Source organism: Symphodus melops (genome assembly GCF_947650265.1).
Source record: "Symphodus melops genome assembly, chromosome: 3".
NCBI lineage: Eukaryota > Metazoa > Chordata > Actinopteri > Labriformes > Labridae > Symphodus > Symphodus melops.
The window spans coordinates 15,252,459-15,265,547 of record NC_136693.1 but is presented as its reverse complement, the minus strand read 5'-3'; the positions used below and the strand labels follow the sequence as shown (position 1 = coordinate 15,265,547).

Genomic DNA, 13,089 nt, shown 5'->3' with positions numbered 1-13,089 from the left:
ATATATATATTTGTAATTTTTACAGTGTTCATCAAGCACTGGTTTATTGGCTCTCCAGTATCCGGTATTACATTTTAACATAGCTCTTTTATCTACATATTTCCTCTACATTGTTAGATATTTAAAGTTATCAGAAGGCCTTCAAAACGTAACACTTTTTACAAGCACAATATTATTTATCTTATTTTACGAAAGAAACTATACACTGTCTGGTAAAGATGTAAGGATGTTTTCGTTCCCAACGGATGGAGTGAAATATAGATAAGTCCACGCAATATAATTGTGTGTAGGAAAACGTTTTGGTAAGAAATAAAAAGCTTTATGTATTCCTATTCAGATGAACAGAATTGTCTCCCTGTCTCTGCCACTGATTTTCCCGATGCGCACAAAGCTTTTAGATCTGCTGTGCGCAATCAGAGAGAGAGAGAGAGAGAGAGAGAGAGAGAGAGAAGGGAGAGAGACAGAGAGAGATTGCGGGGGGAGGAAGGGGAGGAGGTGAATGGCAGGATGACTGAAAAGCCCAGTGACCAATCAAATCGTTGATGGGCTGGGCTCCACATTTTGACCCAGCGCTGCACGGGCCCTCAAAGTTTGTTTATTCGCGGAATGCAGTGTGTGATGAAAACGTGTTAGTAAGTGACCCCCCTTTCGACTAATAACAATCAAATGAAACTGATTGGGACGTTGGAAGACGCTGTGGACTTCGGGAACGCGTACCGGTGCCATTTACGCACGGAACATGCTCGCGCGACGCTGCGCTTTAGCGCACCGGGATCCCCGATTGAACAAACTCTTCAGAGAGTAGGTGTCGATCTGCAGCAAGAGAGCTGAGCTACTACGATCTTGATGCAAGAGCGGAGGACGGACTACTGAGTTTTAGTGAAAAGAAGAAAGTTGGCCGGAGCTTGTGGAGGTTTGAGAAGTAAGCGTCCGCTTGCTTCACATCTCCAGGAGGGGAAAAAAGCAAAGAAAAACTGTGATCGCTGCTTGATCAATGTGATAGATTGAAAGATACTGTGGCAGGCTCTGACTCGAGACGCTGACAGTCCCCCTGTAGTAGTCAAGATAAGCGTTGACTTGGCTAACTGAAGGGGTTAAACCGTATCTAAAGTTTGGAAAACCCAGCCTTTCTTTTCCGTACGGATCAACTCATTGGGTGGGAGCTGAGAGAGAGACAAGAGTCCCCAGCAAATCAGGAGCTAATTGATTAAAGAGACTTCATTTGAATAGGAGGGGGGTTGGCGAGGTGCCAATCGCTTTTCAAAGAAGCCCCCCGTATGATTAATCGTAGAGCATTATTGATAATCATAACGCGGCACATGCGCGGTGGATGGGCTCGATTTACGTAATTTTTGAGAGGGTTTTGTAGTCATTTTTTTATTCTTCGCCTGCTGATGTGCCAGCCAGCATGTCGCGGAGGAAACAAGCGAAGCCGCAACACTTCCAGTCCGACCCTCATCTCCCCTTATCGGAGCACAATGGTGAGTTCCAGTAACATATCGTTGCTTTTATCCAAATAACTTAAATATGTCACTTTCTGCTTTTTATGTCATGTCTGTGGCTTCGTCTCACGGTTTAAGTTAATATAGCCTACTTTGATTTGACTTTATACTAGTTTACTTATTTGAAAATTATTTTTTTTATTTCTTTAAAACATAAATCCAATATATCAATTAAATTGACTTTATTCCATATTTATTAGGAATTTAGAGTTACTTTTTGTATTTTTCTACATTCAGAACTACGTTGTCAAAATAATATGAACTTTGCCATAAACTTTGAATAGGTAAAAATATAATTATTGTGCGTAATTCTTTTTTTTTTTTTTTTTCATTTTGTGATGCCATTTCTGCATGTTAAAACATCTAACTTCATAGTCTAATTCAGTTTAAAATGGCATATAAGCAACTTTTCTGTAACGTGTCGCCAACTCAGTTTCGGTCCTTTCCGAGGCTTCCCAGCGTTCAGAGCCTCTCCATAGGCGGAGAGATCACCGTGTCTCTCCGGCGGTGAATCAAACTTTTCCTGTGTCCTGGCCAAAGCAACTTTTCGAGCCGCAGATTCGTGCTTTTTAATAGAGCAATGATTTCCCACTTGTATGACAAGCAACGATAAGTTAGTGCTCGTTTGAGCGACAGCGTCCTTTACAGTAAAAAGTTGGATGAAAGGAGAAGCAACTGCTGAAGAGAGCGTCTCCCACACACACGCACACAACCTCTTTAGATACCCCATCTAATCTTATCGTTATTTAGATTTTACTTTACTATTACGCCAAAACTGTCCCATGCACGCTCACAACCCTACGATGCTTTGTGTTTTTTTTAACGAAAGAATTTAAAGGCTAAAATCATAAATGATACATGAGATCTTTGCAATTTACATTAAGAAGCTCGCGCTTAATTTAGATTTATTTGATCCTCTGTTAAATAATTTAGTGTTGATTCATCTTCATAGATAAAGTGAAAAAAATGTTTTAACCTTGCAGTTGTGCTTAACGTGAAATTGTTTTAAACAACGTGACAGCTGAAAACAGCAACCCCTCTGTATGAGGCTCAAAGTTTCAGTACCAGTGACTTTCAGTGAAGCGAGGGGGAAAAAAGTGGTTGTGCATTATTATTTACAGACAATTTTAAAAACCATAAACTTCGAAGTAAAATAATGTCTGAGAATAAAAATAGGGTAGTGTAGTGTAGGCCTATGTCCAAACAGGATGTCACATGCAACGTGTATTTTTTGTTGACCGACTTCTGGACACTAATTGAAATGACTTGTTTTGAAGAAAATGTCTTTTTGTATTTTTGTTTGTTTGTTTTTTTAAACACAAGGCAATATTTGTAATTTAAATGCAGTCGTTTGCACTGTCGTAAAGTGTGTATGTAAAGTTTTTCTTTACATAGTTTTTCTTATTTTTTTCTATTTTAATTTAAACAAACAACGAGATATGCCAACGTCAAACATAGAGATAAAAAGAGAAAATATTTTTAGAGTTGGATAGGCCTAAGGGATAAGGCCTATAAATTCTATCTATTCTAAAAGCCACGTTGTATTTAGTATTGCCTGAAAAGCATGTGCAGGTAATTTAAAAGAAACATTTGCTTCTCTCATGAGAACGTCAGGCATAGAAAAAGTATTTGCTGCAAATTTCACGTGATTTTTAGCAACTTGATGATTATGCAGGATGCAGTTAATTTCTGACTGCTGGATTGTCTGCATTTTGTTTTAAATTGAATAAAGTTAATGAAAAGTTCCCTTTTGTCACACGGACAGAAAGCAACATTTCTTAATTTTGCCCAATGCAGTGACAAATGTTGAACCTTTTTCCACATGTCTTTTTGTAAATACAACACTTAGGACATATTTTCTTTAGAATTAGGGGTATTTAGCTGACAGAGCTCATAACAAATGTTCTGTGTGTTCTATGGGAGCCGGAAGTGAGAACAGAAAGTCATTGTGTTTGTAGCTGAATGTCAGAGATGGTGAGGGCCCGTGGTTACTAGGAGGTTGAAGTGAGAGCCACAGAGGGTGGGATGTTGAGCTGTTTTAACCTTTGCCAGTGTCTCTCTGTGTGGAGGTGAGGGGAGTTCAGGGCCCAGTGTGCGCCTCTCTACCTCGCCATTGACCCTGCTGATCGGAGCTGCAGGCTCCCCAGCGAGTCCTGGACTCTTTATTTCAGTGTGTTTGTGTTTTGTGAAGCCTTATCAATGTTGTGGCCATCCCCCTTATGCCCTATCAGAGTGGCCCCCCTAGAGGAGAGATTGGCAGAGCAACCCACTATCCACTGTTGTTCTCTGCAAACAGAGAGCGCAGTTGCTTGTCATTTTGCCAGTGTTTATGTGGTGGGAGTTTAGGTGTAGCCTGAAGGACTTGCTTTGCCATTTTTTTTCCTCCCTCCCCTTGAGCTTTAAGCATGTCACCGGGGCAGAGCTTCTCAGATGTGAGTCTTGTCCTGGACCTCGGCAGTTATAGTGGAACCCCATCTAGTGTTCAGTGTCTGGAGCCGATGAGAGCAGAAACCCTCCTGAAGTTACAAGTGTCAAGAGAGGCTCACAGAGGCCCCGCGCAAAAAATAATGTAGGATCTCTCAAAGCTCGCCGTCAACTTTTTTTTCCCACTAATCCTCGCTTTCTTGGCTCTCATATTCACACTTTGGCCACTCTCTTTGAGGTTCTGTCTTCTTCTCTTTGTCTCTCCACCGCCCTTTAGCCCTGTGCACCGCTTACATTGTGCTTTTGATAGAGATTCTATGGAAGTTTTACAGACTCCATCTTTCTACCAGCTTGACTTTATCTAAATTTTAATTCGAAGTTAATCCATGCTATTTTGGGAATTAAGCCTAATGCGAGCATCTGTGATGTTTCCTATGCTAGACTTTTGTGGACAGTAGATTTGTGATCGTGCATTGATTTAGTTTTGATTTAAAAGAGATTTTTGGTGTCAAAGTCAAAGATTTTATTGAAAGAACAAATCTTTAGCGTTACATTAAAGTTGTGAGAGATGAATTATGATAATAATGTTTTTTCCTAATTTAAAGTAATTTTCTTTTTCCAAACTCAAGACGTAGTTGGTGAATATGGGACTGCATACTTTGGTGAAACAAATTTAAGATACAAATATTTTCCTCCAGCTCTTTCAATAGTTAAATGCACAGATGCCAATTGGTGATTACATTTTTTATCTTTCTTTCTTTTTTCATGGTCTTATATTTCAAAGTTATTGCTTTAAAATGTAAACTTTTTATTTACATTTTTGTAATAGTGGATTTATTTATTTTTAATTATGCATTACAAGAAATATCTTTGTTTTGAAATTATTTTTTGTTAAATATATATTATTATTACTCTTATTAGCGTATGTTAATGGGTGAAATTATTAATAACTAATATTATATTACATTATTTCTCAAACAGCATATGCATTGTGTATTTGTTGTTGTTGTATGCATGGATTTGGAGCATTAACACACATGCATACAAACATTTTGTATGTATTTATCAATTCTGCATCAGTCAGAAGTTTGTTTGATGAGTTTTTTTCTTATTTCATGTGACTAATTATCATTAAGATTTTCTTCACACTTATTTGTGTACAGTCAGCCTCGAGAAAAGTAAAAAGGTGTTTGTGTTTCTTCATGTTTTTCACACTATCAATTGAACACATTTTTTTTAAAGTTGGTGTGTAGGTGGACGAGTGGGGGCTGAGGGTGACAGGGGAGATTCAACGGGAAAAGTTATCATTAAAGTTGTATTTTCCCTGTTTGCATGGTTTGTTGGTGTGAGGGCCAGGGTTTACTGTCATGGCAACTTTGTGTTATCTGATGTCTCTGAGCAGAGAAACATTGAGGGAGATAATCCCTGAATTAAACAGGATCTGCTTTGAGTCGACTGAGATGAGCAGGGCCAGGCTGTGCCGACGATCCCCGCCGCTCCCATGCTGCGTGAACAATGGGAAGGCATCCTGTCTCTCTGTGGGGCAGGGCTGCACTTCTCTGGGTTTCATTTGCAAATGAATTCTTGGCCCTGATGAAAGTGTTGAGGGGCCGGAGCCACAATGAAAAGGATTCATAGAGAAATGCAATTTGTAAATCAACTTGTATGTTAAACAGCAAGATTTTAGTGTGACAAAGAGGGAACAGAATAAGGAAAGTCTGGAGCACAGCGGTGGCTCTGGGGGCAGGGTGTCTTCTTACTCTCTGACCTGTTTGTTTATCAAAACGGAAAATTATAAAACCTGTTTCTGTGCGAAATTAAAAGGCAGCCATTGCTTTTGAATTTCATCTCACTGAAAGTTTCTGAATTGCTTGATCGGCCAGCTGGTATGTCCAGTTTCTGAGTTTTGGGAAGTTTATTATGTGTGCGTACTTATGCAACTCAAGCACCAAGTCGTTTATTGCAAAGAATTTAAGGTGTTTGGACTATTATTCGCTGACTTTTACAGGTCAAAGACTGAAATCTAAAATATAAATATGTAGCCAATAAATAACTGCATTTGAAATATGTAATATATTTTTGCAATTTTCATTCAATTGTAGACATTTAAGCAAGAGAAAATAATTTGCTACCATTTGTTAAACAAGTCTGTTCAGTCAAAATGGCTTTCATTTTTATTTCTCTTTGATTTTCTTGTGTTTTTTTTAGCAACCACCTTGATGCCAGAGGCTCTGTTGTTCACATTTTAGTGTGACTGCAGCATGAGTGGATACAAATTAGTTTAGTGACATAGATAACCTGTCCAAGATGTCCATAGTCGGCTGAAAATGAGCAAAGTTGACAGCAAATTGAAAGTCTAATAAGTCCATCAAATGCTTGATTTGCTTCGAGTGGACAAGAAGACTTTGAAGGACATGGAATATAGGAAATCAATATCTTTCTATGAAATTTCATTAAGGGCCAATGTCCACACTTCACTCCATTCTATATTTTGATGGATTATCTGGTGAAAATGATCACCTTTGTTTGGGCTGATGAAACCCTGATGTAAATCTTCAAAGATCACTTTTAAGAAATATTTGAGTAGTTCCCATTGATTTCGTGTCCCCCTTATCGTATTTCCGTGGCCACTGCATTGAATGACGCCTTTTCTCATTTCTGTAGGCTTATTGTTGCCTTTCAACCGTTGTTTTTGTTAACACATCAAAGGGATAAGTGTAAAACTGATTAACTTAAGATTAACAACAATGGAATTTGAGGAGATAAAGCTGCTTCTTCAGCTGCAAAACATTTCTAATCACTAATCCTCTGTTTCCTCTTTTTCAGGGGACACAGAACTTTGCTCAGAGGACCCCCCCTGCAAAGAGTCAGACGCCCATGTCTGTAGCAGATGTTGTGCTGAGTTCTTTGAAATATCTGATCTTGAGGAACACCAGAAGAATTGCACTAAGAATCAGTTAGTTCTGATAGTGAATGAAAATCCTGTCTCCCCCACCGGAACCTTTTCACCTGGGTCTCCTCCCCATAATCCAGATGACCAAATGAATGACACGGCTAATAACACTGATCAAACTGAGTGCAATGACCTATTGGAGCCTAACTCTCTCGAAAGAGATGAATCCATGGACGTGGACGTTTCCGGAATGAGCAGTGGTCATGAAGAAGAAGGCAGTCATACAGATGGTGGGAGCCCCATTAACACAGTAAGCAGCCATGGTGTCATGGGCCCCTCTGCTCCTGCAGTAGGTACTTCAGCTATCTCTGCCCCTCTACCTCAGCTCAGTAACCTGACTGAACTGGGGAACTTCTCCATGATTAACAGCAATGTCATAATTGAAAATCTGCAGAGCACCAAAGTGGCTGTAGCCCAATTCTCCCAAGAGGCTCGTTCTAATGGGGGGCCCAGGGTAGCAGTGCCAGCCCTCATGGAGCAGCTCTTGGCTCTACAACAGCAACAGATACACCAACTACAGCTTATTGAGCAGATTCGCCATCAGATACTGCTACTGGCCTCTCAGTCCCCAGAAATACAGGTGCCTCCAACTTCTGCCTCAGCTTCAGGCACAATGGGGCCTGCTGCCAGCCCACTTACCACACTCAGCTCCCATCTCTCCCAACAGCTGGCTGCAGCCGCAGGCCTAGCACAGAACCTGGCCAGCCAGTCAGCCAGTATTAGCAGCCTAAAGCAGCTGGCTGCAGCGGCACAGCTACCTCAATCCAACCCAAGCAGCAGTGAGACATCTCAGAGCATTAGCACATTGGGGCCATCAACAGTGAATGCCCAGTCCTCTGACAAGAGGCAGAGTCATATAAGTAGCCTCCACTCTCAGCTCAGCAACCCCTCACTAGCGAAGTCATCAACACCATCATTTGGTATGCGTAGCTTGTTAAGCTCTGCGGTGAATCCCCTTCTACCTCAGCCCCCACCTGGTAACCCCATGTTCTCCAACCCTCTGCCCAGTGTTGGCACTACTGTGGAGGACCTCAACTCTCTAGCAGCATTGGCCCAGAGAACAAAAGGCAAGCAGCCAAATGTCACCTCATTTGAGCACAAAAGCAGCTCTGACGATGCTTTCTTCAAGCATAAGTGTCGTTTTTGTGGCAAAGTGTTTGGGAGTGACAGTGCTCTGCAGATCCACCTGCGGTCTCACACTGGGGAAAGACCATACAAGTGTAATATCTGTGGTAACCGCTTCTCCACCCGAGGTAACCTGAAGGTACATTTCCAGCGACATAAAGAAAAATACCCACACATCCAGATGAATCCTTACCCTGTTCCTGAGCATTTGGACAATATACCAACAAGCACAGGCATCCCATACGGCATGTCCATGCCCCCAGAGAAACCCGTCACAAGCTGGCTGGATAGCAAACCAGTTTTGCCCACTCTGACTTCCTCAGTTGGTATGCTGCTGCCACCAACCATGCCAAGCTTGCCCCATTTCATCAAAAAGGAAGATAATTCTATAGCTATTACAAGCCATTCTGTTACCACAAAGAGTGACTCAGGTGCTGCTGACCCTTCAGCTAAAAGTATCGATGGAGTTTCTGAAGAGGTTGAAGGTGCAACTCTGCCTACCTCAAATGGGAAAACTGAAGAAGGCAGCCACTCCTCAGGCTTCATGACAAATGTGAGCTCTGCTACAGAGAACACTGCTGATTACACAACATCTAACAGCCCGCCCATGATGACAAACCCGCTAATGCCTCTTATGTCTGATCAATTCAAGGCTAAGTTCCCTTTTGGTGGCATCCTGGATCCTCTCCAGGGGTCTGAGACCTCCAAGCTGCAGCAGCTAGTGGAGAACATTGACAGGAAGGTTACAGACCCCAATGAATGTGTGATCTGCCATCGGATTCTGAGCTGCCAAAGTGCTCTGAAAATGCACTATCGCACTCACACTGGTGAAAGGCCCTTTAAGTGTAAAGTCTGTGGCAGGGCATTTACCACCAAAGGAAATCTTAAGACACACTACAGCGTCCATAGGGCAATGCCTCCTCTTCGAGTCCAACACTCCTGCCCTATTTGTCAGAAGAAGTTCACTAATGCTGTGGTTTTACAGCAACATATTCGTATGCACATGGGTGGGCAGATCCCCAACACCCCTCTGCCAGAGAGTTACCCTGAGTCCATGGCCTCTGACACTGGCTCATTTGAGGAGAGAAACTTTGATGATCTGGACAACTTCTCCGATGACAACATTGAAGGAATGGAGGAAGGTCCAGATAGCAGTGTCCCAGACACACCTAGGTCACATGACAGTCTATGTAACTCCCCAGTTCCCCCTGAAATGGCTTACCAAGAGGGGCACCAGAAAGATGGCCTAGAGCATGACCACAATAATGAAATAGAGACCAGCCAAATGAGGGCTGTGGCAAATGGCTTAGCTGAAGGGGATTGTCTCACCAATGACTCTTCGTCTCTGGGAGGGGATATTGAAAGCCGGAGCGCCGGGAGTCCAGCTGTGTCTGAATCTACCTCCTCTATGCAGGCGCCGTCCCCCACAAGCATGCAGACACAACCACACAAATCCCCACACCCTGAAGAAAGGCACCAGAGGGCCTTATCTTTTGAGCACACTAGTGCAAGCCTCCTGCATCCTAACCCCTCCAACATTGGAGCTCTAGACCTAACATCCGTCAATCACCCAAAAGATCCCCTGGGCATGATATTCTCCTTTCGTGAGCGTAACATCATCAAGAACACATCCTGTGACATCTGTGGGAAGACCTTTGCTTGTCAGAGTGCCTTGGACATTCACTATCGAAGCCATACCAAAGAACGGCCATTTATTTGCACGGCCTGTAACAGGGGTTTCTCCACCAAGGGCAACCTCAAGCAGCACATGCTCACCCATCAAATGAGAGACCTGCCCTCACAGCTCTTTGAGCCCTCCAACACCAGCTTGTCATCCAGCCCAACCCCATCCCTCCTGTCTGTAGGCTCTCTTCACAAACCAGAGGTCAATGGCTTTGTCCATGGCCTTCACCAAGAAAACAAGGACATGCCTCTGGGCTTGGTCACATCATCTGCCTCTACTTCCCCAGTGCTTTCCGGTGCTCCACCACGCAGGACACCGAAGCAACACTTCTGCAACACCTGTGGGAAATGTTTCTCATCCTCCAGTGCTCTACAGATCCATGAGAGAACCCATACAGGGGAGAAACCCTTTGCCTGCAGTATCTGTGGTCGGGCTTTCACCACCAAAGGAAACCTCAAGGTAAGTGTTAAAACATTTAGAAAGCTGTTAGTTTCATCAAATCATTAAGAAAAATATCCTACTCATTTATCTACAGCATTTTCAGAGAATTGTGTGAATTAAAGACAAAATATGTCAAGTATGTTGTGTGTCAGTCCTTATACCTAGAGAGACATTTGGAAAAATGTTAACAATAACTTGTAAAAGTGATTTAAAACCAAGCTTTGGTTTTTGGTAGAAACTTGATTTACACAGGGGAAAATTTGTTTGTATCGGAAGATGCTCAACTATAATCAACAAAGAAAATTCTCTGAAGACTTCAGAAGTAGTTTATCCATGGCATGCCATAAGCATAACTAATTTAATGTGTATTGATGATTATTAAGCAGGAAAAAAACTAACTGGAACTGGAAGAGATAAAATGTTATGTGTAATAGATTTTTGTGCTTGAATTTTACAAAAAAAAAAGCTTTGTGCCCCCTTGTGAGATGAGCAAATTAAGATTTAGATGAAACAGCATGTGTCCTTCTTGCCAAAATAAGATGTTTAAACCATACTGGTACCTCTCACAGCACAGGCAACTAAGTGGTCCTTTGCAGCCAGGGTGTGAAGCTATTTTAATTCGGGGTTAAGCATTTTTTTTTTTTTTTCCATTGCATCATCTCATGTGCAGTATTTATGGCCAAGTTTGTAAACGTCGCTAATTTTCATCCCACTTATGCTCTATCTTTCCCCCTCCCTTTTATCCTTCTTCTCCCTCCTTCCCTCTCTCTGTGAAGGTTCATATGGGCACACACATGTGGAACAGTGCTCCCGCCAGACGGGGCCGCAGGCTCTCTGTGGATGGGCCAATGGCCTTCTTGGGTGCCAACCCAGTCAAGTTTCCTGAAATTTTCCAGAAGGACATGGCATCGAGGGCAAGTAATGGAGACCCAGCTAGTTTCTGGAACCAGTATGCTGCAGCCTTCTCTAACGGCCTGGCGATGAAGACGAATGAAATCTCTGTCATTCAGAATGGAGGCATCCCACACATGTCAGGCGGTGTGGGTAATGGGGGTAGCTCTCCCATTGGTGGCCTAACTGGCAGCCTAGACAAGCTGCACAGCATGGAGCCCAATGCTGCTCTTGCTGGTTTGGAGAAAATGGCCAACACAGAGAATGGGGCCCACTTTCGGTTTGCACGTTTCATGGAGGACAATAAAGAAATCGTCACAAGTTAGAGCTTATGTCCTCAATTGTGCATAGACAAATGAAGATGCCCAAAGGCATATTGTACACATATGTAGAAACACAGGAAAGAAGACAAAAGAAAGAACAAGACGGGGACAAAATCAACTGAACTGCTTTACCCGCATTGAATCTTTACGAACACAAGTGTGAAGACAAGTTGCTTTTTTTGTACAATGTACATGTTATAGTTTTACGGAGCTTATTTATTAGTGAGTATAACCTTGCTTGAAACCAAGTGGAAGCATTAACATTTAGGTTTTTCTTTGTTTTAAAGCCAGAATGGGTATGTATGGGTGCTTAAAACATGTGCTTTTGAAACTTAGAATATCTGGGTAGATTACCTTACCTTGGCATTAAGTTATTTTCTGTCTGTAGTAGCTATAACCGAACTGTCGATGTAATGCATTAGCCCTGTATTAAGCAAACAGACTTGATGTAAATATTATACACTGATCTTCTGTAGATGGTCTAACATCTGTGTTCATGCCACCCTCCCTTTATCAAAGCAAAACAATTCAGGCAAAGGAAATCTGGTGTTGTTCCTTTCTTTCCAACTTCTATTTACTGTTATTCTATTTAAGTATGACAAAACGTTGAAGTTTGCTACATTTTAAGGAGTTTCTTTAGTGTTAACTTGTTCTGTTGTTACTGTTTCTGTGTATTGTACTTTCTACTTTTTGTTTGTTTCCATATGTTTCTTTTCTTCTATCTCTTTTTTTTGTTGTTGCCTGTATTTTGGTTATATGGAAAGCAAGTCAGAAGGGAACATTTGGTCTAGCCTTTTTTATTGGTTTTTGGAACTGAGACAGCCAATCAAATGAGCAGGATTCTCCATTAGTTTCTCAGCTGGATTTCCATGTTGCTGCTATGTCCCAGCATCCTCACTGACATTAAATGCGAAGTTATGTGTTGAAGCTTCTGTAAATATGTTCAGATGTGGAAATACAAACTCCCTCCTTAGAAAATGTACATACAGCTCACACAAGAGAAGTCAATCACGGCCTGGGGACAAAATGATAGTGTTTTTATAAATATAAAATATATATTGGGTTTGACAACCTTCGGACTGTTACATGCACTTTCTTGGAAAGTTGGAAGATCTTTATGGGTCCAGTTTCTCTACACTTTAATACCTACTAACAACTAAGATACTGTAATTCTTTACTCAAATAATCAAATACATCAGTTTTCCAAAAGAATCATTGTGTGTTTGTGTGCCTTTTTTCCTTCCTTCATGAAAATAGAACACCGTTTTTGCGTCACAGTTAAGGCAAACATGATTTTGAAATAAGATATGGAAAAATATTAAATTACTTTTTTATTCATATTCATTTGCTTTCAGGGCCATTGTGCAACTTAGGCAGCTCTCTGGTTTATTGTCAAATAGGATCAGCTGAAGCACAAACGTTGGAAGCAGTCTTTAGGGCATACCTGATTTTTTTATTAATTAATTGAACGACTTTTTAGACAAAAAAAAAACATTCCATTGCAAATCATTGAAAGTGCAACTTTACCGCTAATTCAGCGGAATAATCGAGTTGTGTTTTGTTTTTTATTGTGAAAATGAAAATGTTACCTCTTGCCATTTGCTATTAAACATGAAAGTCCGTGTTTTCTGCCTGGACATATGTCAGCAGAGACAATATTCTATTAAATGATCAAGGCTTTTCATGCGTTATGGTGGAAAAATGAAGAACGCGACGATATAATAATTTGCCTCTGAGCTTTAAAAG

The 13,089-nt window shown here is 41.4% G+C and overlaps 1 protein-coding gene across 1 annotated transcript; it reads left to right on the top strand.

Moving 5' to 3' along the window:
* The first annotated feature begins 575 nt into the window (after nt 1-575).
* On the top strand, nt 576-12,555 carry sall1a (spalt-like transcription factor 1a). Its single transcript, XM_079340419.1, has 3 exons — nt 576-1,481; nt 6,753-10,147; nt 10,906-12,555. Exons 1-3 carry the CDS (start codon nt 1,409-1,411, stop codon nt 11,344-11,346), a joined length of 3,909 nt encoding a protein of 1,302 aa, XP_079196545.1. The 5' UTR covers nt 576-1,408; the 3' UTR covers nt 11,347-12,555.
* The last annotated feature ends 534 nt before the right edge of the window (nt 12,556-13,089 follow it).

Bases quoted from the DNA above. Each gene is read 5' to 3' on its own strand.
- sall1a (XM_079340419.1), top strand. From the start codon at position 1,409: ATGTCGCGGAGGAAACAAGCGAAGCCGCAACACTTCCAGTCCGACCCT. The intron at 1,482-6,752 runs GTGAGTTCCAGT...CCTCTTTTTCAG, and splicing joins CCCCTTATCGGAGCACAATG to GGGACACAGAACTTTGCTCA. The intron at 10,148-10,905 runs GTAAGTGTTAAA...CTCTCTGTGAAG, and splicing joins CCACCAAAGGAAACCTCAAG to GTTCATATGGGCACACACAT.